Below are 24,572 nucleotides of genomic sequence, written 5' to 3'. Positions count from 1 at the left end.
CGCCGCCTGCCTCCTCCTCACAGCCCTCCCCGTGCCCGGGAGCCCCTGAGGTGTTTCTGTGTGTGGGGGGGGGTCCCTCATGTAACACGTTTTTCCTCCCCAGCAGCTAACAACAGCTGCTGAAAGGCTGAGGAACGGCTCGGGCAAGCCGTAGCCCTTCCCTCGCCTTTCCCAAAGCCCCACGGAGAGGGGGCTGAGGACCACAGGCACGGCTGAAGGGACGGGGGCAGGGCTGAGCCCCGCCGCCATCTTCCCGGCCGCGCCCGCCATGGCGGCGCCGCTGCAGCCCCGGCGCGGTCGCGTTCGGTGACGGCCGGAGGCGGGCGGGGCGCGGCGGGGACGGGAGGCAAAATGGCGGCGCCCTCGGCCCCACGGCCGCCCAGGCCCCGCAAGGAGCCGCAGCCGCTCGTCATCCCCCGCAGCGCCGCTGAGGAGCAGCGCCTCCGCCTCGAGAGGCTGATGAGGAACCCGGTGAGGGGACCCCCTTGGTTGTCCGGGAGGGGGGAAGGGGGCTCGGTCACCGCCGTTTTTTTTTGTGGGTGCCCGTAGCGGGGGGGGGGGGTCCCGGTGCTGAGGTGAGGTGTTGGGGACGGGGTCTCGCCCTCCCTGCCTGGGGGCTGGCTGAGGGGGCAGCACGGAGGTGGTTCTCCCACTGACCTTGCCCCCTGGCTTCTCTGTCCCCTGGAGATGTGGCAGGGGAGGTGCAGGAGCGCCCGTCAGCTGTCCCCAGGCTCCTGGTGCTGTATTCAGTTCCCACCAGCCTTTTTTTTCCCTCTACTTTCCGTGCTAAAAAGAAGCGCAGACACTCCCAAATCCTCCCATTTTGCAGGTTTGTTGACCCGCAGGCCTGAATTTGAGGGAAGCAGAGGCTACCTCACAATTCCCCTTTTCTGCCTCCTCCCTGTGCATAAAGATTTCCACAAACGTGCTCCTTCTGGGCTCTGCCGGCTGGTGGAAGAGGCTGTTGTGCGTGTACCACCCTTCAACGGCGTCCTAAAATTGCAGACTTTGCTCCTAGAGGATACTGATAACTGCTTGGTTTGTTCTCACAGGAGAAGACCGTGCCGATTCCTGAGAAACTGAACGAATGGGCGCCGCGACCTCCCCCGGAGTTTGTTAGAGACGTGATGGGTAAAGATGCAATTCTTCAGATAGCTGTAGGATCGTCCACATTAAGCTTAGGAACTGTTTAACTGAAAAGGCCAGAGGTGATTGTTTGTTGTTGCTCGTTTTGCTAGAGAAAAGAGGTATAAAATGTGCTTTTCGAGTTGCTTTTTCAAGCTTGGTTTGTGGGTTTTGCTTTACTGCTGGTTGTCAGAACACGAAGTGAACAACACCTCTGGTGCTCCAGCACACGGGCTGTGTGTGAAGAAATAATCTGTTGCTGTACTGATGACAAGGCCTACGTAAATCTGCCTTTCCCACAGATGTGAGAGTGCTCTGAAAACTTCTAAGTATGAAATCCCTCGTTTGATTGCTTTGAGTCTGAATCTCAGGCAGTGAGAAACAGACGTGCAGTGGATGTGATTGTGTGTGGTCGGGAAGGGAGCTGACAGCTGTGCAAGGAACCCAGCACAAGTATTCTGTGTATACTTCGCTTTTATCTGGAGGGATTAGATTTGGTATTTGTGGTGTAAACTCTATCTGCATATGGAAGTTATGTCTTTCTTTGGAACTTTTGTCCTTATTATTGATCCTTTCCAGAGTCTGACTTGTTCTTGTTTCAGAATAATTGATCTAGGACTAAAGGTTTTATACACCTTAGAATAAACTGTTGTACTTACTGTAATTCTCTCATGGCTTTTCCAAATAGCTTTTCTGTGTGCTTCAGTTGGACTGTTTTGTTTTTCTGGGAGCACTCGACTTGCTGGGATTCTGTTGGTATCAAGAGCGCCCCTATTGCAGCCCCAGCTGCCACGTTTCAGTTACTAGGTGACTTCTTTTGAGCATGTTTTTGTGTGCTTTGCATTGAGAAATAGCTCGGGAGACAGAGAGATAGACGGGAGTGCAATGTTGAAAGCTCCTGTGAGGCTTTTAACATGCAGATTGATGCCAAGAAGAGAGAGCTACAGGGATTTTGTTTGTGAAGAAACGGATAAAATTTGTCAGTGGTATCTGTCTTGTATGGGAAACTGTAACATGATGGGGTTTATCACCTTTCTGTTGACCTTCATGTTTTTGGTATGAGATGCTGAAAAGCAGAAGCAACGTTAGTAGGATGTTTCAGTTCACCTCTGTCTAGAAGACCACGGTGTGCACGTTTGATCTCTAGTTCTTTTACTGCCTTGGTGTCTGGCTAAGACTGGATTCTCTGTGGGGGAAGATAGGATGTTTTGCTATTTGCCTTGATCAACAGAAACTGCAATGAACCATGAGTGTATGGTTTTGCAGCTCAGTTTGGCTTTTGATTGTGAGCGATTGGATCTTACATAAAATAGAGACACACTGTGTGTGTAGATTTTCATTTTACAGTGCCCTTTTGTATGTTCTGCCCCTCAGCATCTAGCGATAGCCATACGTGAACATCTGGTATATTTCTGGTATATTTTATCTTCTAGCAGATTGACCCATTTTTATTGTAGGTTCCAGTGCTGGAGCTGGCAGCGGGGAGTTTCATGTGTACCGGCATCTTCGTCGCCGAGAGTACCAGAGGCAAGATTTCATGGATGCCATGGCTGAGAAGGTCAGTAGGACGCTCTTTATATTTTTCCCGTGACTATTTTGTATTCACTGCATTTTTTTCTTGTAAAATCATGTGCAAACAATTAAATTCTAAACCACCATCAGTGCAAAACAGTGCAGGAATACGTGATATGTGGTGTTTTTGTCAGCACTGAAACATGTGGTGTTTTGTGTCAGACTTGCTCCATCTTCCCTCTGTTTAGTGGGGGTCCTAGCACACAGTAAAACAGCATATGAATGTTTGTGTTCTCATGTTGGATTGTAAATGTTTTAAAAACTTTTAAAAATGTCTAAAAATGAAAGGAAATCCCTACTTTCACTGTCTTGCACAGACAGCATCAAAGCAAGTACGTGTGCACAGAATCAGGCTTTCTTTTAAGTCTTGGTCAGGTAGAGGATCGATTCCTCCAAAGAGATTATACTCTGTTGGCCAAGATGAGTCCTTTGATTCATATGTTAATGTTTGTCTCAAATTATCCTCTTGTTTTTTTTGGCACGTTCTTTAGGGCAAAAGCCCAGTGTTGCTTATCTGTTTTGGTGAGGATTCCTCCCTCTGAAGCCTTCATTGGTTGGCTCAGGCTGCAGGTTAAAAATGCTGTCTGTACAGAAGTCCTAGGATTACGGCTTTCGTATAAAGAGAAAGCCAGATAAAAGCTGGCAAAGCTCCCTTCTGTATTTTGCGAAAAGACTTCTCCCTAAAAGGACATGATTTTGAAAAGAAGTATTTTAATTTAGGTTGTGACCGAAGTATAACATGTGATCAATTACAGCAAAGACTAGATGAGGAATTCCAGAAGAAACTGGAGAGGAATAAGATGATTGCAGAAGAACAAACAGCAAAACGCAGAAGGAAGCGGTAAGGGCAGATTGTTCCCAGGAGGCTTGACATGGAAAACCTCCTGCCCTGTGCCTCATCTGTAGCTACGTACTTCGGATAAATACTCTCACTCTATTTCTATGTCTATCAGACAAAAACTCTGGCTGTGGAAATTAATTTTGTAGATGTCATTGTTTGGTTTCTAAAGGCAGTTGTAAACTTGACAGGCTTTGCTGGCGTGGTTTATTTTCAGTGCCACAGCTAGCAGGATAACTTTGGCTGAGCAGCTTTTGCTGACACTTGTGTTGACTGCAACACGCCGTGCTGCATGTTTGTTTTAACGATGTCAGAAAAGGTCTGTATGTACGTCTGGCTTAAATAAATGTCTGTAACAGCTGACATCGAGCAGCTTAAGTGCAAAAATGGGTGCTGCTTAATGGGTGTGTATGTGGGTTTGGAGCAGCAGAGCGTGATGGGGCATGATGCTGTCCTCTGTACACCGTGTGACTAGCCCAGTTCAGTCAGTAAATATGGGAATGAGTGCAGTAAATATGTTTATGAGTGCAGTGTTGTTAAAATGAGTAGCTGCTTCTACCTACCTCAGAGGTAAATCTGGTAGGTTAAGTCTACTAAGTTAGAGGGGAAAAAATAAGAAATATGGAATCCTTCCTTTTCTTAAGTTTTAGACAAAGTAAAACAGTTACAAGATTGGTGCTCTCAGTAAATGGTCTGAGAATTGTTGATGTGGTGATGTAAAAATTTAAATTCCACAGTCTGTGCCGTCACACCTTTCAGAAATTGCAGGATATCATGGCTTGCCTCTTTCAGAGGGTCTGACCCTGAGCAGCTTCTCTTTTGTCTCTTTGAGCATTTTGCATTTTGAGTTGTGTAGCTGAGAGTTGCTGCTGAAAGGCCTGTGCAAAGTGACTCACTGGCATATTAACAGAAATGCTCACAACACCAACATTGGTGCCATTTTACTTTAGCTGTGGTGTGGTCCAACAGATGGCCAGCAAGTCAGATCTGGCCTGCTGCCTTTTCCCTGGCTGAGAAGGAGAACAACTGTTCAAACAGCAAGTGCTGCCTGAACACTTAAACACCTCCTTTCTCCGTTCTTCTGCAGAGTACTCTAACAGTGTAGGTATCAAGCAACTGTGCCCTGTAGCAGCCCTCTAATTTAATCTCACTCAATCTCTTCTGTCCCGAGTTCACAGGTACGGTACCTGGCTCTTTCTAGAGAACCCACTTACTGCGTTGTGAGAGGAACATGAATCCCAAATTGCTTTGCCCAGAGTCTTTCATTAGACTGCCTGTTACCTTGGCTAAGCAAACAGAACTGAAATCCCTTCTTAACCCCCATGTTTACTTACAGGGCTCAATGTAATGATTAAGCATAGCCAAAGATGAAGATCAAAGAATGTTTGTTTGTTTCAGTTAAAGCATGTATTACTGTCTTTTTTTTTGTTGTTGTTGAATTATAGCAGTCTGGGGTTTTGATACCATTTTCTGTGTTTATATTAGGTTAGGTAGCTAAAATGTGGGGGCATCTTCATTTCTTTCTTGTGTTCTTGGATGTTCTCGTGTATCATATAGTTTTGGCTGTAGTGGCATCAGGGAATAGACTTCAAAAAAAAAATTCCATAGAACTAAAACCAACAGAAATATTTCTGTTGATCTAACTTCGCTCTGACTGAATTTTTACTTGAGGCCAAAGTTGAATTGAACTTCTCCTCTGAAGTCTTTTTCCAAGATGTCTGTAATAAGTCCTTAATCAGTATATGATTACAATGTGCAGAAGCTTTACAATATTAAATTTTCATGAGTCTTTTTTTCGTTGCTTTTCAGCCAGAAGTTGAAAGAGAAGAAACTGCAAGCTAAGAAGAATAAACTTGAACAAAAGAAACAGGAAAAAGGTCAGTAGGAGTTGGTTTTCTTTTCTCAAGACTCGGTTCTGTTCCCTAATTGAAGCCTTAGAAGGTTTTTTTCCACCCCCTGTCCGAAGCATTCTTGAAAGGTGGGTGGGAAGACTGAGTATCAAGCTTGATATTTTTGTTAATATTTCAAAAGTACTCTTTGAAAACTCTCTAGGTTGAGATTTAATATTACAAATAACATCTCTATTTATGAATATTTTCCCCTTATTAGGGAATATTTTGGACAACGAATGCTGGAGTCTGATTTCATTGATAGTGGGTGTTTTACCCCAGCTATTCTGACAAGCTGCGAATTTAGAACATGCACTAAAAAAGGCGGTATTGTTAAGGGCTGTTCTGAAATATTTTTAAATGCATATGGGAAAATGAGGGAAAATGCACAACTTCAACGGCAAGAAACTAAGTTATGATTTTGTGTGCAAGAAATTGAGACACCGTGGTGTCATCTGTTGTACACAACTATTTCATTTCACATAGAAATAAACATGAAAAATCACACTGCTGCTGTTCTCCCATAGTCTTGGAAATGAACGTTCTGCGCTGCCAGTATAAATGTTTGTTCAAATTTTTGAACACTCATTGCTTCCTTTCAGTGAGTATATTATATCTCACTTTTTCAAATAGTTGTGCTTTATGGATTAGCACACTGCCTCTGCAGTAAGTCTTGGAGTTAACACAGCTCCCAATAAATTCTGCTCGAACATTAATTTGTCTGACAGTTCTGCCTTCTTTCTGCTTTGCTTTTCGAAGTTGGATCTATTTCAGCTGAACTATTGCCAGCCTTCCGTGTAAACATGGGAGGGTAAATTAATCAGCAGGTAAATTATACTCGTGACAGCAAGTGAGTGTAGCAGAGTGCTTTTTGTTTTGTTTTTAAAAGCTACTTGGTCATGAACTGTGACTGGGAGGAGAATGTAAGTGTGAGGCTTAGCAGAACAGAATTGTCCATCCGTTCAGAGTGTGGCTGGGAGAGAGGAGAGCTGGGCAGGGACTGGCACTGTGGTCTGGGACTGCTGTGTGCAAGTTGTTGGGCTGGAATGTTTTTGTTTGGCACAAACAAGTCATCTGGAAGCCAGGATTCAAACTCCTGTCTTTAGAACAGTCCTTAGCTTTTTGCAGTTTTTGTTTCTTTATCTAAAAAATATTAAATACATAAATTGGTGGAGCTAGGAAGCACTTACAGCTATCTTTAGGCTACTGAGAACAGACTTGTCTTTTTCTAGTTTGGTTTGCCTTGGGTTGAGGTCTGAGAGTTCTTTACAAAGTAATGGAACTGTATTTGTTGGGCCTGGTAGGCAAGCGTTTATTATTTTATTTTAATGAATGGATAGATAGAGCTTGTGAGTTGCCATCTTCCATCTTTACTTAGTAAAAATCTTCAGAATAAAGGTTGGTGCTAAATTTGATAGTCGCCTAATCTAAACTGCCAATATCTAACTTCACCACGTGGTGGCATCAGACAGCTAATCCTAAATGCGAAGTGTAACTGGTCAGAGCCTGAGCCCAGTGTGACTTGGTCTGAGATACAGTGCAAGAGCTACGTGGAGCAGAAGGAAGGCTGCTAGATCTAGGTCCCACTTCTTGCCATTTCCATACCCATTATTTAATTTCTAGTAGCTGTTTTCTCTTCTGGCCATTTAGCAGGCAGCGTGAGTTTTCTATGATCCTAGTTAATCTGGCACCGACCTTAAAGGGTTCCTGTGTTTGTTAATAAACTGAACAGCCCGTAAAAGGTCTTGGCACCCTATGGAGTTTCTGTAAAATTGGACAGGCATTGAAATATGCAGAGCCTGGCAGGCGGCTTCCCGGTGTTTGCATTCTTTGACTGTACTCTGTGATACTTGAAAGTTCATGCCGACATGCAGAGGTGAGATTGGGAAGGAGATAACCTATCGCTTCTGCAGTTGACTACCTCTGATTGAAATAGCGTTCAATAGGAGGTGGAGTTGTTTAATGATGTCTTGGCACCGTGGTAATGCAGCCTGAGTGGTGCAGGCGAGGGAATGTTTCTCCGAGGGAGAATTTGATATTCAGGGCTCTACATCACTCAGCAGAATTACTAAATCCTAACACGTTTCCTTAGTGTCTGGGACTACTTTGTTGTGAGATCTGTAATGTGGAAGGCACATGGGACATGTTACCCATTCATACTAATTAGTGTGATCTAATAGCTGTTTGCTGAGCACCTGAGACTATTTTATTGTGAAATATTTAACGAGAAAGACACACGGGAATATGTTATTGATTCATCCGGTTTCTGTCTTTAGAATCTGATCAATCTCAAGAGCGAGCTAGCAGCGAGGATGATGAAGAGGATAGCAAGGAGGAGGAAGAGAAGGAAGATGATGCCGAAGAGCCAAGTTTTGTGATGGGAAGAGGATGAGGCCTCTCAGGGAGAGCTGGAAACACTGTTCATTGCTTTACATCCGGGAGCATGAAGCCTTTCATCGCGGCCAAGCGGAACCCATTGGCGTACGTTCTATCTGCTTAACGGTGAATGACCTTCACGTCGCAGGCCCAAGAGATATTGATAGAGAAATGCCAAATAAGAGATTTTTTCCTTAATTGCTTGTATAACTGCTGTGCAGTCTGCTCTGTTTGCTCTAAAGAGTCAGCTGTAAGTCTCTGTGACCCTGGAGTTCGTTCTGACATGGCCCAGAGTGTTTTTCTGAAAGCTAAAACATCTCCATTACTATTTAAGGAAAATATTACTGTGAGGGCTACGTAATCTACTCTTGTCAAAGCTGGTAGCAATCAGATACCTGAATCTAAGGGCAGAATTTAACCTGAAATAGAAAAGTGGTCTGTAGCCAGACTGTCTTGCACTGTGAGTGTTCTGAATTTGGGGGTTTGTATGGGGTCATCTCTAACCCAAAGAAATCAGTTTATGTTGCTAGACAAGTTGTATAGATTTTTAAGCAGGATCCCTTTTTTATTGCTAAAATTTCCCTATTACTTTTCTTCCGTGTTTTTTAAATTAATAAAAGGGATGTGTCAGATTGTTCTGTCTTCTTTTATTTGAAGAGGATTTCAGTAAAATGAAGAGGTGCTTGCAGTGTTGCAGGAAGGAACAGAAAGACCTAGTTACGTGACACATGTGAAAATACAGCAAGAGGTTAGCCACATTTCATATGCTTTTTGCTTTTTGCTTGGAACAAATCAAAGTTTTCCAAAAGATTATGTGTAAAGCTTCCAAATCCTGTGGCAGAAAGGCTTGGAATGGAATCGCTGTGCTTGTGCTAAACTTCATGTAGTGACGCCTGGCATTCCCTCTGCTTGAGCCCTCTGCTTTGAGCTTTGGTTTCCCTGGTAAGAATCACAAAATTCACATACATATTTATTTGTTGATGCCTAAATGAAAAGCGTATGCAGTGGTGGTTTTATTTGTAATTTAGGTTCTTGTCTTTTCGGTGTATCTTGAGCTAGAAGGGTCTGCCATCTTTCAGATGTGCTCATCCCAAGACCTCGGCACCCAGAATGCGGTGCTACTTCTCAAGCTCTAGTTAATGCCAAATAATTTAAAGCAAAAACAATGAAAAGGGAGAATCTCTTGCTGGATTTAGTCTTTGAACAGTGCTGCCAGAACTCAGACGTTTTGTCTGAGCTGGCTTTATGAATCGGCTTCTCGGTGGGGAAGCAGATGTGATCAAGTGCAAGTGATGTTTGTGTTTGGGTCCCTCGTACCTCCCCGGGGACTTCAGAGCTGCATAACTTGTGAGATTCAAGATGTATTTCCCCACCAGCACCCTGGTTGGAGATCTGCATGGAAATGTGTGTGAAATCTCTGTAGAGGCGCGTGCTTCAGAATAAGCTGTGAATATTTCATTCCCTGGTGCTTAAGGTACAGAATGGATGTTCTGCAGTTGTCAGTTGCTCTGTGGAGAGAAATGAGTTACAAGAACCGTTTCACTTGAATCCCCCTTCGGGTAGGTGAGCCCTGTTGATACATCTGTGTCGTAGGACAAGCCGTAAAAACATTGTGATGTTTCTTGGCTTTTGTGGACGGAGAGGAAGTGAGAGTCTCGCAAATAAACAAAGACTGTTCTGCCTCTGAGCTTGTCGGGCTTTTGAGCTGAACAAATAAGGGCTGTTTTGCATGAAAAGGAGCAGATGTGCTGCACGAGGACACACTTCTCTCGGCTGGGAAGAAGATGGACTTGAGCTGGCCTTGGTAAACGAAATGAATTCAGGTTGTATGGCCTTACTCCGGCTCCTCAGGATGTCACGGTACCCGTGCTGAATTATTCATCCACTGTGTTTACGAGGAGCGCTTGGTTTGTGTGTGAAATCCCTAAAAAGCAAAGAAATGTGTTGCTGAAGGTGGTAGCTGCCTGACGGTCTCCTCTGCTGCCGTGGCTGAATTTAGCAGCAGGATCTGTACGTGGTGCGTGTGAATTCTGAAGCTGCTGTGCCGCGTCGTGGTTGTTGGTGTTGTGTCTTCCAGAATACACAAACGCAGCCGACTGAGTGGTTTGAAGGATGCTGCCTCGTTACGCCAACGTGTGAACGCCGTGTGACCTCGGAACGGGGAGAGCTGTCCGTGGAGCAAAATGAGGAAATGTAGTAAAAAGAAGAGGAACAATTTTACGATTGCTTCCTATTCCAAATATAGCACCCAAAAAGCAGCAATAACGCGAGGGCTTTAAGCAGCCCAGGAGCGGGACCTGCTGGAGCCAGGCTCTTGCCCTGGATCCTTCTCTAGAGGAGCGCGGGGCCGGAGGGGGGCCGGGGGGCGGGGCTTCCACCAGAGGGGGCGTGGCTACAGCAAAGTGGGCGTGGTTATAGCGAAGTGGGCGTGGTCACGGAATGATAGGCGTGGTTTCCCACGAGTTAGGCGTGGCCTCCCGCTGGCCCCGCCCCCACCCCACCTCCTCGCCCAATCAGGCGCGGGTCACGTGTCGCGGGGCGTGGCGCCTCTCCCGCCACCTCCCGTTTCCTGCGGGTCACGTGGCAGAGGCCGGCGTTGCCTTGGCAGCGCGGCGGCGGCGGCGGCGGCTCCGCTCCCGGGGCTCCGCGGTGAGCTGGGGGGGGGGGGGGGGCAGGGGCTGGGGGGTCCCAATTCTCACCGGGGGGGGGTCCCGGGTCCCAGGGGGGGGCTCCGCAGCCCCGGGCGGTGCCGGCCTGGGGGTGGGGGTGCCGCGGGTGCGAGGCGTTGCCGCGATGGTGGGGCAGGGGCACGGGGTGGGCACGGGGTCTGCCGGTAACTGCCCCCCCGGGCGGGGAACTGGGGTGGGAGGCGGATAGCTCGCCCCCCCCTGCTGCAGCTGACCCAGGCAGGAGCGCGGTATTGCCCCAAAAACTCGCCTCCCGTGCAGGTAACCGGGGCAGGAGCACGGTATTTCCCTGATAACTCCCCCCTTGTGCAATTAACTGGGGCAGGAGCATGCTATATCCGTGATAATCCCCCCCCCGTTCACCTAACAGAGCCAGGAGCACGATATTTCCCCGATAATCCTCCCCCTGTCCAAGTAACTGGGGCAGGAGCGTGCTATATCCCCGATAACTCTCCCCCCCATTGAGCTGACCAAGGCAGAGGTGTGCTATATCCCCAATAACTCTCCCCCCATGCAGATAACCGGCTGGGCAGTGCCCCCAGAACAAAACCCCACAGAAGTCCTGGTGCTGTGCAGGAGCTGTGCCTGGAGCTGCTCTCCTTGGGTCTCGCCCCCCGGCCCCTCCATGCCCGCGGGCAGCAAGGTGAGAGCAGCCCTGGTGCAGCCCCCGTGGGCTGTGCTGGCGCCGGGGGGTTTTGTTCCCCAGTTGGTTGTTTATTTGGGAGCAGCTCTCGAGTCAAAATTCAGCCTCGTTGGTATTTCCAGTTTGTTTTTCTAAGGGGAGGCGCGGATGCGATTGGGTGCTCGCGCTCTCCCTCTGTAACCTCTGGATTTTTTTTTATTTTTTTTTCTTTTTAATGGAATTTGTCCCGGGTTGGAGTTCCCAGCATACCAAATTCCTGTGCATTTTGTGGAAAATCGGCATCAGGGTAGAGGCCGTCGGCGTCCCAGCTGGAGGCAAAGCCAGCAGCCTCTCCCCACGCTATACGTTGCAGAATTCACACAGGATGTCATCACAGGAAACGGCTTCATGCTTCTGCTGCTCGCAGGATGTTTCTGCTCGTCCCGGGGGGCCGGGGGAGTGGGGGTTTTCTGCCATAAGTAGGTGATTCTGGAAAGGGCCAGGCAGGGAGGTTTTCTCTCTGTTTGTGTGTTCTGCGAGTTCCTTTGCTTTTTTTCTTTGCTATCATTTGGAAGCTCTTTGCTCCTGAGCTTTTCAAGAGCCATCCAGGACTACTCCAGGGCTGTAATTCTGGCCTTGTCGAAAAGAGCAGTCTCATGCTCTTGCTGCCGTCCTTACGGTGTCTGAGGAGCTGAAATCTGAAGGTTCACAGAAATAAAACTCCCCAGGGGGACGGGCAATCCTACGCCTTGCATTGCTGCAGCCTGATCTCGGTTACGGTGCCTGGGACAGCTTTGTTCCTTTCCAGTCGTGCCATTGGGAGCTGTGGGCTGTTGGTGCCCTCTTATCTGTGCTGCTTCCTCAAATCTCGCAGCAAACACTGATTCATGAGCTGTCTCCATATGGCCCTGGTTTGCCGAGAGCTGGGTGGAGCAGGGGGGATGCGGGCAGGGCGGGGGCTCCTCTTGGGCACTCAGCAAGGTGCTTGTGACCTAGAGGTGTGGTGCTGGGGTTAATCAGTGCCACGCCGGGTGCGATTCTGGGCTCCCACCTCCTCCTTCCAGGAGCTGTATTTAGAGCCAGCAGGGTCTCGTGTGCCACCGTGGTCACGGCAGACCCCAGGGTATGAGGATTAATCAGAGGATCGGGGTTTCTGTTCTTCAGACGACTGATTTAGCTCATTCCAGATGTTTGTCAGAGCTGGGAAGTCCTCGCTCAAAACATAAAGTCTGTTTTGTATCTGCAGATGATGCGGAGATAGCGAGCCAGGCAGCAGCAGGGCTACGTGGTGGGGCGAGGAGGGAATTGCTGGGACCTGGTGCTTGTTCCTGCCAGCAGCGGTGGTGTTAGCCCCCTGGCCCTTCCCCTATCGTGGTGTAATCTCTGGGATCTGAAGACACTCGGAGCACTTGGAAGGCAGCCCGCTTTTCTTCCTGGAATTGTCTTTTCCTCTCCATGTGCTAAGAGCTGCCAGGGGAAGAAAGGGAATCGGATTCTCGGCCAGATGTGGATGATAAGGGGAGCGCGGATAGTTTAGGAAATTGGACTTTCCACTGCAGGAGCTTGGGGGAATCATTTGTTAACCACCCACAGCGTTCAGGCCTGGGCCTATTTCCTGCCTTGTGCCCGTGTGAACCGAGCAGTGATTTAACAGGAAAACCTGAATTCTGAAGGAAAAGCAAGAAGTGAGTCCCTGGACAGCTGGAGTCACCTTGGTTCTCCAAGATTCACTTGGAGGTGATGGGTGATGTGGTGGGAAATCAAACCGTCAGATTACAAGGAAATAATAAGATGGGGAGTCTGTCTCCAAAGTGTTATGGAGAACAAATTAGCGAGGAGGAATTAAAGGGGAGAGTTGAGATGCCAGCTTTGAACTAAAAAGTTGGGCGCTGTGCAACCTGCCTGCCCCCCTGCTGGAGCGGTTCCCAAGCTTGCTCGTGCAGTGGTGCCTGGTTCTCACGGTCACTTTTAGCACACAGATGGTCGTTTTCCTGGGTGGTGTTATAAGTGCGATACCGTTTGCTCCATGGTTTGTCTGCTGGCCGAGGATAGCCGTGTTCAAGCAGCTTTTCCAGTGGCTGATGCTTGTCCTTTCTCCGCTGCCTCCTTTTGAAGGTGCCTCTTGTTTCTCCCCAGCACTTTTCCCATGATGAGTTCTGAATTAAACGTCCCGGTGGACCCTTCCACTCCCGCCTGCTGCTCTGAGCCCGGCACCAAGGGCATGGATTATCGGGACTGGGTGCGCCGCAGCTACCTGGAGCTGGTGACATCCAACCACCACTCCGTGCAGGCTCTGTCCTGGAGGAAGCTGTACCTGAGCCGAGCCAAGCTGAAAGCCTCCAGCAGGACCTCTGCGCTGCTCTCCGGGTTTGCGATGGTAGGTTTGTTCTGCGGGCACGCTTTCGGGATGGGGGAAGTTCTGGTTCTGTAAAATCCCCCGTTAATCAGCAGTGCTTTCTCCCTGCCGAGAAGCAGGCCGTGCTGCTGCTCTCTGAGGAGCAGGAGGAGGCATCTGCCTGTGGGCTTCAGTTTGGCTGCTGCAAAGTTTGAGGCTGGCTCTCTCGAGGCAGCGTGCAGACATGAGCTGCCTAATGATCCACCCACGCACTCCCAAAGCAGACCTTTAAAAATCCTGGTCCCCATCCTGCTGACAATCCCGAGCACTGCCCTGGTGCTGCTGGGCTCTCCGTTGGCCCCGAGGCCGGGCACCTTTGGCTGCCTTCACGTGAGGTTGCACCTGGTCTGCTCCTGGAGCTCCTCGGCTGTTATCTTATTTTCTGTATGTGCTTTTTTCAGGTCACGGTGCCTAAAATAAGGTGGAGGTTGGGTCACAGCCTGCCAGGGAGGAATTTGCATAGCGTGAACGGAGAGATCGTGTTGTGAGAGGCCCCGCAGCCTCCGGCGCGGCGTCAGAGGGCTGGGCAGCCTGCAGGGAGCCAAACCCGGTGTATTTTTGTCAGCACTGTCTATCGGGAATAATCCCCAGTCCTTTCTTTGCTCTGTGCGGCACTCGGCTGTTATCTGGGAGCTATTTGCATAGGTCAAAACCGTGTCAGGGAGCGTGCAAACAACCCAGAGAGACGGTCTGGTGTTGGGAACCGAGCCGTGGGATTAGCAGAGCGCCGTCGGGCTGTGATGCCAGCAGCCTCTTTGCCTCCCCTCGGGTTCTTCCTTCGCAGCAGCGCGGGCTGCAGCCTGTTTCAGGAGGCTTTCTGCTGAGGAAACGGGCTCGCTGCTCAGGTCTGCGCGCTCAGCGCGCCCACGCGGAGGGCAGCGCGTGGGAAGATGCCGCAGCCCGCGGTGTGTGAGCTGCAGGGGGGCAGGCCGGCTTTGGGAGCCTTCCAGGTAGCTGGCTTGGTTTGTTTGTTTGCTTTAAGCTGCTCCCACTCCTGCTTTTCCACCCCCGGAGCATCGCAGTGGTGAGTTCCCTTTCGGATGACGAAGCCGCTCACCCAAAGGGAAGCTGGAGGAGCGTGAGCAGGGAGACGAGGGGGGGCAGCCTGCGGGGCAGGGGAGCTGGGTTGCTTTGGGGTCCCTCTCTCCTCACCGTGTGGATGTGATGCTCATCAAAGCAGGGCAGGAGGAGCCTCCCTGTCCTGTGCTGGCTTCTCCCGTAGGTCTCTTTCCACTGAAGCTTTCTTACTCTAAAAAGCATTTCGTGTGCTGGCCCCCCATGCCTCGAGGTTCCTGGAGTGGTGCAGGAGTTGTTCATGACCGTGCCCTTTAACGTGAGCACTGAATTGCTGTTTTGTAGCATGGTGAGCCCCGATGCATCGCGTGTGAGCAGGTGGCTCTGCCTGGATGCCGCTGTCACCAGGACCCTGCAGGGCTGGGCTGTGTCTGAAAACACAGAGCTGCTGCAAGGGCCCAGCAAGCACACACAATTACCCGTTTGATTTCTGGTTACGAGGCACTTAGCTACCTGCCAAGGTTATCTCGTGTACTTGGTGCTCCCAGATCAGTTCTTAGAGGAGGCTCGTGCCGCGGTGGGCATGCCAGAGCTGGTGCCCGGGAGTGCTGTCTGCCGGGCACTTAGCAGCTTAAAAGCCAATTATCAAGTAGGTGGAAGGATTGCGAATTAGAGACAGCCACTTTAATGTAAGTAGATCCAAAACTGGTGTATTTCAGAAAATAAGGCATTTTCTGGAAGGGATTCTCTTCTATTAGCAAGCCTTTCCCCAGCTGACTGCATTGGGCCATCCAGTGAAAGGTGACGTATCCATCCCTGCCTCGTTATTCCTCCGCTGGTAATTTGCTAGGCATGTACTATGGGGATGTTTAGACTCTAATAAGAGCATCTCTTTGGCTCTGATGGCAGCAGCAGAGTTATTTAGAGTGGAATAGTTTCCTTGAAGCCCTGTGTGCACTTAGCTGTGTAAACAAATGTCACAGGGGCCTTGGCTATTGCTTTATTTACTTCCCTGTCAGCGTGTGCGATTCCAGCCGGTTCCATATTGGCTGGAAATGATCCCAAGCTGATGGGGATTTAATCAACAGGCGGTGGCTTTGATCCAGCTCCTTCTGGACAGGCGGCAGCATCGTGCGAGCCGTCCTCGGTAGGCGATGCTCGCTGCGGTATTTCTGGCAGGCCAGGATGGATGGGGGAGCCTCCCAGCGCCAGGCCTGCCTGGAGGGGGCCGTGTGGCTGCCGGCATCGTCCTGGGGAGGCTGCAGGTGAAGGAAATTCAGAGGGAGCTTAGGAAATCTCCTTAATTGTTTTCCTGATGGAAATAAGAGCTGCCGCTGCTAGCCGGTCTTCTCAATGCTTGTCCGATTCCTCCAGGGTGTGTATTGGATTTAGAAAAGGAGGGGGAAAAAAATCCAACAGATAGACCCGAGCGATTGTTACAGGCTGCCAAACCATCTGTGTGAATGTACCGTGTGTTGTGTGAAGCCGTTTGTCATCCTCTCCCCTGGCATTATCTCTGCTGGACCACATTTCTCAAGATGAGCATCTTCTTTGTGGCCAATCTGGGCCGCGGGGATCTCGAAGGAAAAAACCGACACAATTGCCTGGAATTTAACCTCCACCTAACTTAAAAACCTTCCTAACACATGGTTCTTCAGCAAACGTGCGAGCTTGGAGTTCAGCAGGGCCACCCCCGGGCTTTAATTTTAAGGCTGTGCTGAAACAGGCGGCTGCTCAGCGCGGTGCCTCGCAAAGTCAAGCCCTGGGGAAGAGGTTAGCATAAAAGGGGCTGTAATTGTATCAAACACGACACATTAATAGTTTTACAGGCGAAGCAGCATACTTAATGATTTTTAAATGGGTTATGTCAGCTTGTCCTCCTTCTCCTATCCCGGTCAGGCGATGACGTGACAGCCCGAGTGGGGTAAGGTGACAAAGCTCGCTCCCCTTCCCCGTGCTCCTTCGGGTTAAATGATCTGTTTTTCTGCCTTGCTGCCCTCTGGATTGTTGATGTTTTCCTGCGAAATACCTCTTACCGAGCCATCCGTCAGTGTTAAAAATTCATCGCGTTGCACAGCTGAAGCTAGCCCTAGGGAATAGGTTAGTCTGGGAGGAAACATCCAATTAGCCGAAAAGTGCTGCTCACGCGGAGGGTAACAACCAGGAATTGATATGTTGACATCAGCCAGGCTTTCAGCTTTCATATAAAGCTATAAATTGAACATGCAGGTACGGTTCCCATTCAGCTCGCTGAATGCTGTGTCTCCGGGTATTACAGCACCCAATAATGCACAAAATACCTGCAGCTGTCCCTGGTGAGGCGGGTGACTGACGAGCACGGCGCTGTACCAGTGATTGTACAGAGCCGTGCAGCAGAAGGTAAGTCTGGTCCCAAGAAATACCCGGGGAACTGCAAAGGGAACACGTGCCAGGCACTGTGTGTGTTGTTTTCGGACGGACCTTGCTTGCAGTAGATGGTGAAGCCAGTCCTGCGTTATTTTCCCCGCTATTTGACAAGATATGCAGACAGGAGTCTTTAAAAAATTAAATTCCATGCCCACATGCATCACCAGAACAAGTGGCTGGGGATATCCAAGAGCTGTCACTGTATTTTTGGTGTCTCTAATACCACCTACAGCTGGTGTAGGTGTAAAATCCAGATGTGTAGAAGCTGTTTTCTACCCCCGGCACGTGTTATCTCTTGGTGCTGACAGATGTGTTCAGGCCTGACCGTGATCCCCTCCTTCAGGCTGCTGATGGTCTCAGAATAAACCCAGGTAAGGCAGCAGTCGTGCCAGTGCTGCTTCCACCCTCTTAAATCCTTCTCAGGGCTACCAACAGGGAGAGTGTGAGCGTACTTTAATTGTAGTGCCTAAATAACATTAATAACATCAAATTAACGCTAATTAACAAGTAATGCCGCAGTGAATGGTGCGGATCATCGTACAGAGCCCGAAATGGCTGCTCATACAAAGCGTGGATGAAGCGGTGATGTCTGTTGTGCAGAATCCACCTCCGCCCTGGAATCCAGCCGCTTGTGCCAACTTTCCCTCCCCGGAGCAGCTCTGAGAGGTGCTGGGCTGGGGCTGGTGTCCTCGATCAGCTTCTCCTGCCCCTAACACACACGGTGCAATGGAGCAGCAGGCTGCCTGGGGTCACCAGAGGTTTTGCAGGCTGCACCAAGTGATGCTGGAGAGTTACCAGAGGGCAGCGTTGGGTATTTTTGTCCACTATCTCGTAGCTTCCCTTGGCAAAAGCTTCCTGCAGCCGTGTCGGGGCTGACACCACGCAGCAACACACGTGCTGGCTTGCTTCATAGACAGGTGAAGTATTTTAACAAATTCCTGTGCTAAAGCAGCTACGGACCCATAGCAGGACTGCAGCTCTGGTGCCGGAGGGGCGCCGCTCTCCTGCGTTTGTTGTTTGTTAAACATCACCCGACTGAAGGTGCAGTTGAGGCTCTTTTGAAACAGCTTCAGAGACCTGTGTGCTGTGAGCCTTTCCTGAAACGAGAGCCCAGCTGCTAACACGCCTGTAGCTGTCCACCTCTGCTGAACGTATCAGTAAGTTATTAGACCCCAAGGGAGAAATTTGGGGATGTAAGTGACTCGGATCCAGGCATGCGCGTAATAAAAACGCACGCCGCGTTCTGAGAATAGAAGGCAGCTATTTTTACTGTGGAGTAACTTAAACTATAGAGTAGCTCACGTGCTTCCCCTGGGAGGTGGTGTCGCCTTGCTGGCGGCTGGCCAGGCGGGCTGCTTGCTTTTTGGCTTTTTACACTGGTGAAGCTGAAGCTTCCTGCGCCGCAACCGCTAGCGGTGAGCGGAAGAAGAAAGCGTGGCTGGCGGGCGGGCTAGCAGGCTGTCAGCTGCCTCCGAGCCACGCTTCTCGTCTAATGGCTTCCTTCTGTCGTGTGCTTGGGTTGAGGCAGCTCGTATGGCTCGTGGTGCAAGGAGAGAGCTGGTATTTTGGCAAAGTGCAGCATGGAAATGCGTGCGTGAGCCTTGCGGTGGGGCAAGCGCATCGCCACCGGGACCAGGCTGCTCCAAAAAGCTCTCGAGTGTGCACTTGACCTTAACGTGGTCTTCTGAATAAAGGTGCTTTCCTGGAGGAAGGCCTTAAAAAGAGGAAAACCAGCTGTTGACAAACAGCTTTCTCTTCCTTTTCCCCCCAGGTTGCCATGGTGGAGGTGCAGCTGGAGATGCAGTACAAGTACCCCCAGATGCTGCTGATCGCCTTCAGTGCCTGCACCACGGTGCTGGTGGCCGTCCATCTCTTCGCTCTTCTCATCAGCACCTGCATCCTGCCCAACGTGGAGGCAGTGAGCAACATCCACAACCTCAACTCCATCAGCGAATCCCCCCACGAGCGCATGCATCCCTACATCGAGCTGGCGTGGGGCTTCTCCACGGTGCTGGGGATCCTCCTCTTCCTCGCAGAAGTGGTGCTTCTGTGCTGGATAAAATTCCTGCCCGTGGACTCCATCCAGAAAAACGAAACCGTCACCATCCAGAAGCCCAGCGGCCACGCGGGCTGGCAGGCGGCGCTGGTCTCCACCATCATCATGGTCCCCGTGGGGCTGATTTTTGTCGTCTTCACCATTCACTTCTACCGCTCCTTGGTGCGGCACAAAACGGAGCGCCACAACCGGGAGATCGAGGAGCTCCACAAACTCAAAGTGCAGTTAGACGGGCATGACAGAGGCATGCAGGTGGTGTGAGGGGCTGAGAGCAACGTGCCCGTTCTGCCAGTCGGTGAGACACACGGTGATGGATCGTCCCGAGGCTTAAATATGTAAATGCTAATTGCCTGCCGTATTTAGCTGTGGGTTCTAGTGCTGTTTCAGATGCTGGGGTCTCTGGTCCTACACACTTCTGTACTTAAGTAGACACTGTTGTGGAGTTCGAGATCAAGTCTTGATCTACGTTGGTACAAGTAGCCAAAAATCTGCTTTTTTTTTTTTTCATGTTTTTCATTTTTTTTTCTTTTTTTACAAATGCAACATTGAGTTGTCAAAGTAAAACTGCATCAGCTGTCCACAAAGGCTGTGTGTGTGTGTGGGACCTGTCTCACGTGTCAGAACTCCCCGGCTGTCAGTGCAGCAGCAATTAATTGGCAGTTTATTTCTAGAGCTGTGCTGGTTAATGAAGGTACCTGCTTCCAACCTGAGGACCTCCAGGAAAGCACAACAGAAATGTTCATCACCTCGGTTCTAAAGCAAGCGTTCCATGAGTACGTAACCAGGAAGGAACCAGCCTTAGCTTTTATGTTCTGTTCTTGCTGTTCCTTACTACGTTTTGATGTCTGGGGAGGTCGAAATTCGAATTGCAGGGGGCTGAGTTCTGTTGTAATTTCTCCAGCAGCATCTGTCACTCTAGATTGAACGAATGCCGAGATCGTGGGTTTTTTTCCAATAAGAAGCAGGAGTGCCCAGGGAAGGCCTACAGGTGGTTCAGTTTTAACAAGGACATTCCTAAAACAGAACAGTGACGGGGAATTTAACAAGACAAAATTCTGAAGGACTAGAAAAGTTTCAAGGAGGTAAAGAGTGACAGCAGGCTGTGGAAATCTGTCCCTGTGTTGTCTTCAGTTGTGTGCTGTTGTAATGTCTTTCTCCTGGCTTGATGCAGAGAACAAGCCCCAGTCCTGCGTTTTTCATCAGTGTTTGTCAGCTGTACGTTCACCTGTCTGAAAGGGATGCTTCCTCCTCCCTGCACCAAGGCAGGCAGCTCCTCCGGGGGAACCTGGAGCTGCACAGGCGAGTCTGGAGCTGGATCCTGGAGATCTGGGTGCCACTGAAGAGCTGTCACCTTCCACTTGAGCTGACTTTTCCAGCAGCAGAAAAAAAAGACACTTGCACGTTTGTTTTGCTTAGCAGGGGAAGCTTGTGAATGCTCTGGCATCCTTTTGGGGGAAAACTTCTGTAAAAAAATAGTTTTATGATTTGTGGTAACCTCGTGGAGAGAAGTGCTTTGGTCATCAGCTCTCTTAAGGGCAAGGGAGGCTTTCCCAGGGCTGCAAGAGGCACATTTCCTCAGCCCTGCTCCTTTGCCGATTTCCTGCTCTGCACTCCAACGTTGCAGTTAGGCTCCCAGGCTCTATAGGTTCCCGAAATCGTTACGGATGTTTGTAATGTTCTATTTATCTCTGGTCCCTTATTCCACTGGGGTTTGAGAAATCTAATGGCAGCATATTACATGTCAGCTGCCCGGAGTGGAGAGCACACGCAAATCCCAGTGAGACTATCCCTGTGTTTCTCTCTGACGAGGGCCTTGGGAACCCAACTCCAATTTCTCTTGTTTACATGCAGGTTTGAGCATTGCTGAACGAGTTGCTTAGCGCTGTGTCTGTGCCTTTCATCTGTTGTTCTTGCCGCAGTTGGCGTGTACCATATTGGCTGATGTGCAGCAAAGGAAATAGTTGGTGTGTGAAACGCCCGGGCTGTGCTTATGCACATATGCAAAAAATGAGGAGTGTCCTCCAGGAAGTGGGTGGTCACGAAATTCATCCCATCTCCCCGGGAGCCTGCCCTCTCTTCCTTCTCTTCGTACCAAAATAAAAAATTAAAGGTTTACGTAACGAAATCGGAGTTGAGTTTTCTGCCAAGCATTACACGCGTGGGCTCTTCTACCGACAGAATTCCTATTGTCAGCCCAGAGCCGGGCCAGACAGGATGAATTCCTTATCTGAGCTTTGTGCTTCCCTTTAACGGCAGGAAGAATGGGGCTCTGTGTGCGCTGCGGAGCCCACGGGGCTGGAAATTAGTTGTGGAGGAAAGTGTCGTGCCTTTTTTTTTGTAGTAAAAAGGCTTGAAATTTCACAGTGTGTACGTGGTGCTGTGACAGCAGTGCGGCTCGTCTGGAAGCAGCCAAGTCCATTTCTTTGCAAATAAACTTCAGCAAATGGAGAAATGCAGCAGAGACCGGGCTTGGTGTACAATTAGTGGAGGCTTTGGTGGGATTGGGTTCAAAGTAATCTCAAGGCAGCGAGCAGCGACTGGAGAGGGATCGCCTTGCTCCAGCAGGGAGTCTGAGATGGTTTCCCGTGGGCGAACGATCTTTAATCATTGTAATCATGTGCTTGGCCAGCTCTGCTCCCTGCTTTGCTTTTTGTATCTCTCCGGGCTCCGAGTTCTCCCCTTCCATGGGAGTATTTTTGCTCCTTGGTGCCTGGGATCTCTCCAGGTGCCCCATCGCTTCGTGCTGCAGCTCCTCTCGTTCCTCCTTTCCACCAGCAGTGCTTGCTTCTCCTGCCTCTTCCTCTAATATTTGTACACGTTCACTGCTGCTGGGCCCAGACTTGTGTTGCAGTAGGATCGCCTGTGGTATCAGCAAGCAACACAAATTTAATCCAGGAAGGAGTGGGGACACCGTACGTGTCCAGACTGGAGTTTCCATGCTTTGGTGCCGGAAAATCCTTGCTCCTGCTGCTGCCCCTGTGGCCGACAGCAGGATTCCCAGCAGCTGAGCACGGCGATGCCTTTCTTTTGGCAGCACCGTGTCCTGTCTTGTGTCTGGCCTCAGGCACCCTGGGCCTTCGTGTCGGTGTCACTCCTGGGGCATCATCACTGCTGGAAGGGTGATTTTGTTTGGGCAAGGCAGGCGTGGGCTCCTCTCTCCTCTCAGCAGGGGTCAGGACTGGGCACGAGTGCAGGAGGGAGCCGGGGGTGCCCACTGGCTGGGGTTGGTGGCATTTGTAGAGGGCTGGTGGTGTGGGTCCAGCAGGGGCTGTGCCTGGTGTTCCTGGTGCCAGGAGGGCGAGGGCAGCTCGCCGTGGGGCCAGTGGTGGCTGGGCCGTGGGCTCTGCCTGGGGGTCTGGGTGCCTGGCCAGCTGCAGGGCTGGCTGCTCACACCACGCGCTCTCCTCCTACCTTTCCATGGCTTTACGTGGGATTTTGCCCTGTCCCTCCTCTTCTTTCCCTTACATAAACAAACAAAAACCCTTCAGGATTCCCTCCTTTCATAGCTGCGTTATCTTCCAGCTCGTGCATATAACCTCCCCCCCGAGCTGCAACCTGAAATCTGCATCCCAGCACAAGGGGGGCAGCCTGCTTACCTTCTGACTGCTCACAGGGTGTTTGAAAGTGGTGCAGAAGAGACCAGAAAATGGCCCCAGTAATAATTTAGTGGCTGAATTTAGAAAAGTTCCCGTGAGTGCCCGTGCATGTAATTCGGAGCTTGCCTCAACCAAGATGGTGACTCAGTGAAGCGCCAGGAAAGAGCAAACCTCTGCCTTTCTGATGTCCTATCCTTGTTTTATCTCTGCATGAGCGATATTTAATACAGAACAACGCACGTATCTCGGTTACCGTTTGAGTGAAACTGGGTAAACGTGCTAAGTTTTATGCTACTTGTTGATTTCAGACTGAATTTTTATTTGAAAAGCAGCTGAAGTCCTCCAGCATCCTCTTTGGGTTAATCTGTGCTTTTCTTTTTATCAAAGCTCGCACAGATATTACCGATCTCCTTTTAAAACACGTAAGTAGATATAAAACTGATGCACTTGTTTTTAATGAGGGCCTGGTTCCTGGCATGCGTTTTACAAGTGCTAATCTTGGTTAAGAAGATAAACAGCTGCGATAGCAGTTCCTAGAACATGAAGACTGTTAGAGTTTGTCTTATGTTAATGACACGAGCACAGTGGACAAAACTATTTTTAACAGATGGTTAATGACGATTACAACCTCTTCATACTCTTCTCAGACTTTTGTGGTATTGGATAATCCAAATCAATCGTTAATGTTCTACAACGCTGTAGGTCTGGCTTTTTTAGGAGAGAATGTGCATAAAGTTTTAGTAATGCAAAGTCAGTGAGATTGTAATTGCTTTATGATCTCTCTGAGATGATGCCCAAGAGACAATTTAATGGGTGAAAAATGTCAAAAGATAGACGTAGCAATGACTGAGGAGAGACTACATTAAGTGTTGGGCTTCAGAAACCATCTAGACAAAGCCCTCGGTTTTTGGCTCAGAAGATAATTATGTGCAGGTTTTAAACTTAAGATATCGAGTAGGCAGAGCTGGAATTTTCTAGCAAGAAAGGCAGCTTTCTGTACAGTTTGAACGAGGCAGAAAAACCCGGCTAACAAATGCAGAGCACAAAATGAACTAATGTTGTTTATCTTTTCATTGTGGCACACTGATTCATCAGAAGCTATCATCTGCTTTCAGTGCTGGCAGAATGAAACAGCAGGTATGTGTAGAGACAGTATTTTAACAGGCTGGGAGCACAATAGAAATGTGAAAGCGAGCGTTGGAAATAAGAGCCAAGCATTAATGGAAATAGTTGATTGCCACGTTTTGCCACACGAGCAGATTGCTGCGGAGGCTCGGCGCTGAAAGGCAGGAGGGTGATGGCAGGATGCGGTCTCAGAGCTCGTTCTTCCTCCAAAAGGCTGCTCTGGGTTTCCTTGTGGCTTTGTGCCGAGGTCCAGCAGGCTGCCAGCCGTGTCCTCCTGCTTGGCTGAATGTCCTCTGAGCCGCTGGCAGCGATGCCCCGAGGCTGGGACACCACGGCTCCAGCCAGGAGCACGCTGTGGAGCCCATGGGTGCAGGCAGCAAAGGACCAATTGCACCAGCCTGCCCTAAAAATGTGAGGAACCGTGATTTTGAGATGGATTTCTTCTGGTGGAGCTTGGCTGCCTGTTGCACGACTGTCTCCTTGCAGTGACGGCCTTCTGTCAGAGAGGGCATGCTGGAACTGCTGCTGGAGAGCCTCGGTGACGCCGTCAGCAGGTCTGGACGCAGGTTTGTGGTTTAGGGCAGCCCACGGGAGTGGCGCTCACTGATCCCTCCTGCCATTATTCTGTAGCACTGTCCACAGCTGTTTAAATACTGGGCTAAACTGAGCCTGGCTTATTGCAGCGGTGAAGCAGCATAGATGTAACTGTTCATAACATCCTGATTCACCAAACTGAATTCTAGTAAACACGTTCTGTTGGGCTGAAGAGCTGCTTTCTCTGCAGTGCCTGCGGCAGAGGGCAGAGTCTACAGTGTGAATGCACTACTGGTACATTAGGAACCTGTGCCTTGTGCCAAGGAAGTACTTCTAA

General features: G+C 49.7%; 2 protein-coding genes across 4 annotated transcripts; both read left to right on the top strand.

Moving 5' to 3' along the window:
* Positions 1-275: 275 nt before the first annotated feature.
* On the top strand, positions 276-8,432 carry PRKRIP1 (PRKR interacting protein 1). Its single transcript, XM_068656167.1, has 6 exons — positions 276-471; positions 1,053-1,131; positions 2,583-2,683; positions 3,453-3,538; positions 5,345-5,412; positions 7,701-8,432. The coding sequence occupies exons 1-6, from the start codon at positions 352-354 to the stop codon at positions 7,814-7,816; spliced, it is 570 nt and encodes a 189-aa protein (XP_068512268.1). The 5' UTR covers positions 276-351; the 3' UTR covers positions 7,817-8,432.
* Positions 8,433-10,289: 1,857 nt separating this feature from the next.
* On the top strand, positions 10,290-21,105 carry ORAI2 (ORAI calcium release-activated calcium modulator 2). Of its 3 annotated transcripts, XM_068656163.1 has the most exons (4): positions 10,290-10,449; positions 11,005-11,130; positions 13,246-13,486; positions 18,696-21,105. In XM_068656163.1, the coding sequence occupies exons 3-4, from the start codon at positions 13,256-13,258 to the stop codon at positions 19,239-19,241; spliced, it is 777 nt and encodes a 258-aa protein (XP_068512264.1). In that variant the 5' UTR covers positions 10,290-10,449; positions 11,005-11,130; positions 13,246-13,255; the 3' UTR covers positions 19,242-21,105. The 3 variants fall into 3 exon arrangements, with proteins under 3 accessions (XP_068512264.1, XP_068512265.1, XP_068512266.1); XM_068656164.1 differs by lacking the exon at positions 11,005-11,130 and having other exon boundaries at positions 10,314-10,449; XM_068656165.1 differs by lacking the exons at positions 10,290-10,449; positions 11,005-11,130; positions 13,246-13,486 and adding an exon at positions 17,176-18,081.
* The last annotated feature ends 3,467 nt before the right edge of the window (positions 21,106-24,572 follow it).

This window comes from Anas acuta, chromosome 19 (assembly GCF_963932015.1).
Source record: "Anas acuta chromosome 19, bAnaAcu1.1, whole genome shotgun sequence".
In the NCBI taxonomy this organism is placed as follows: domain Eukaryota; kingdom Metazoa; phylum Chordata; class Aves; order Anseriformes; family Anatidae; genus Anas; species Anas acuta.
Note: the sequence above shows the minus strand (reverse complement) of the source record. Positions and strands in the feature narration are given on the sequence as shown.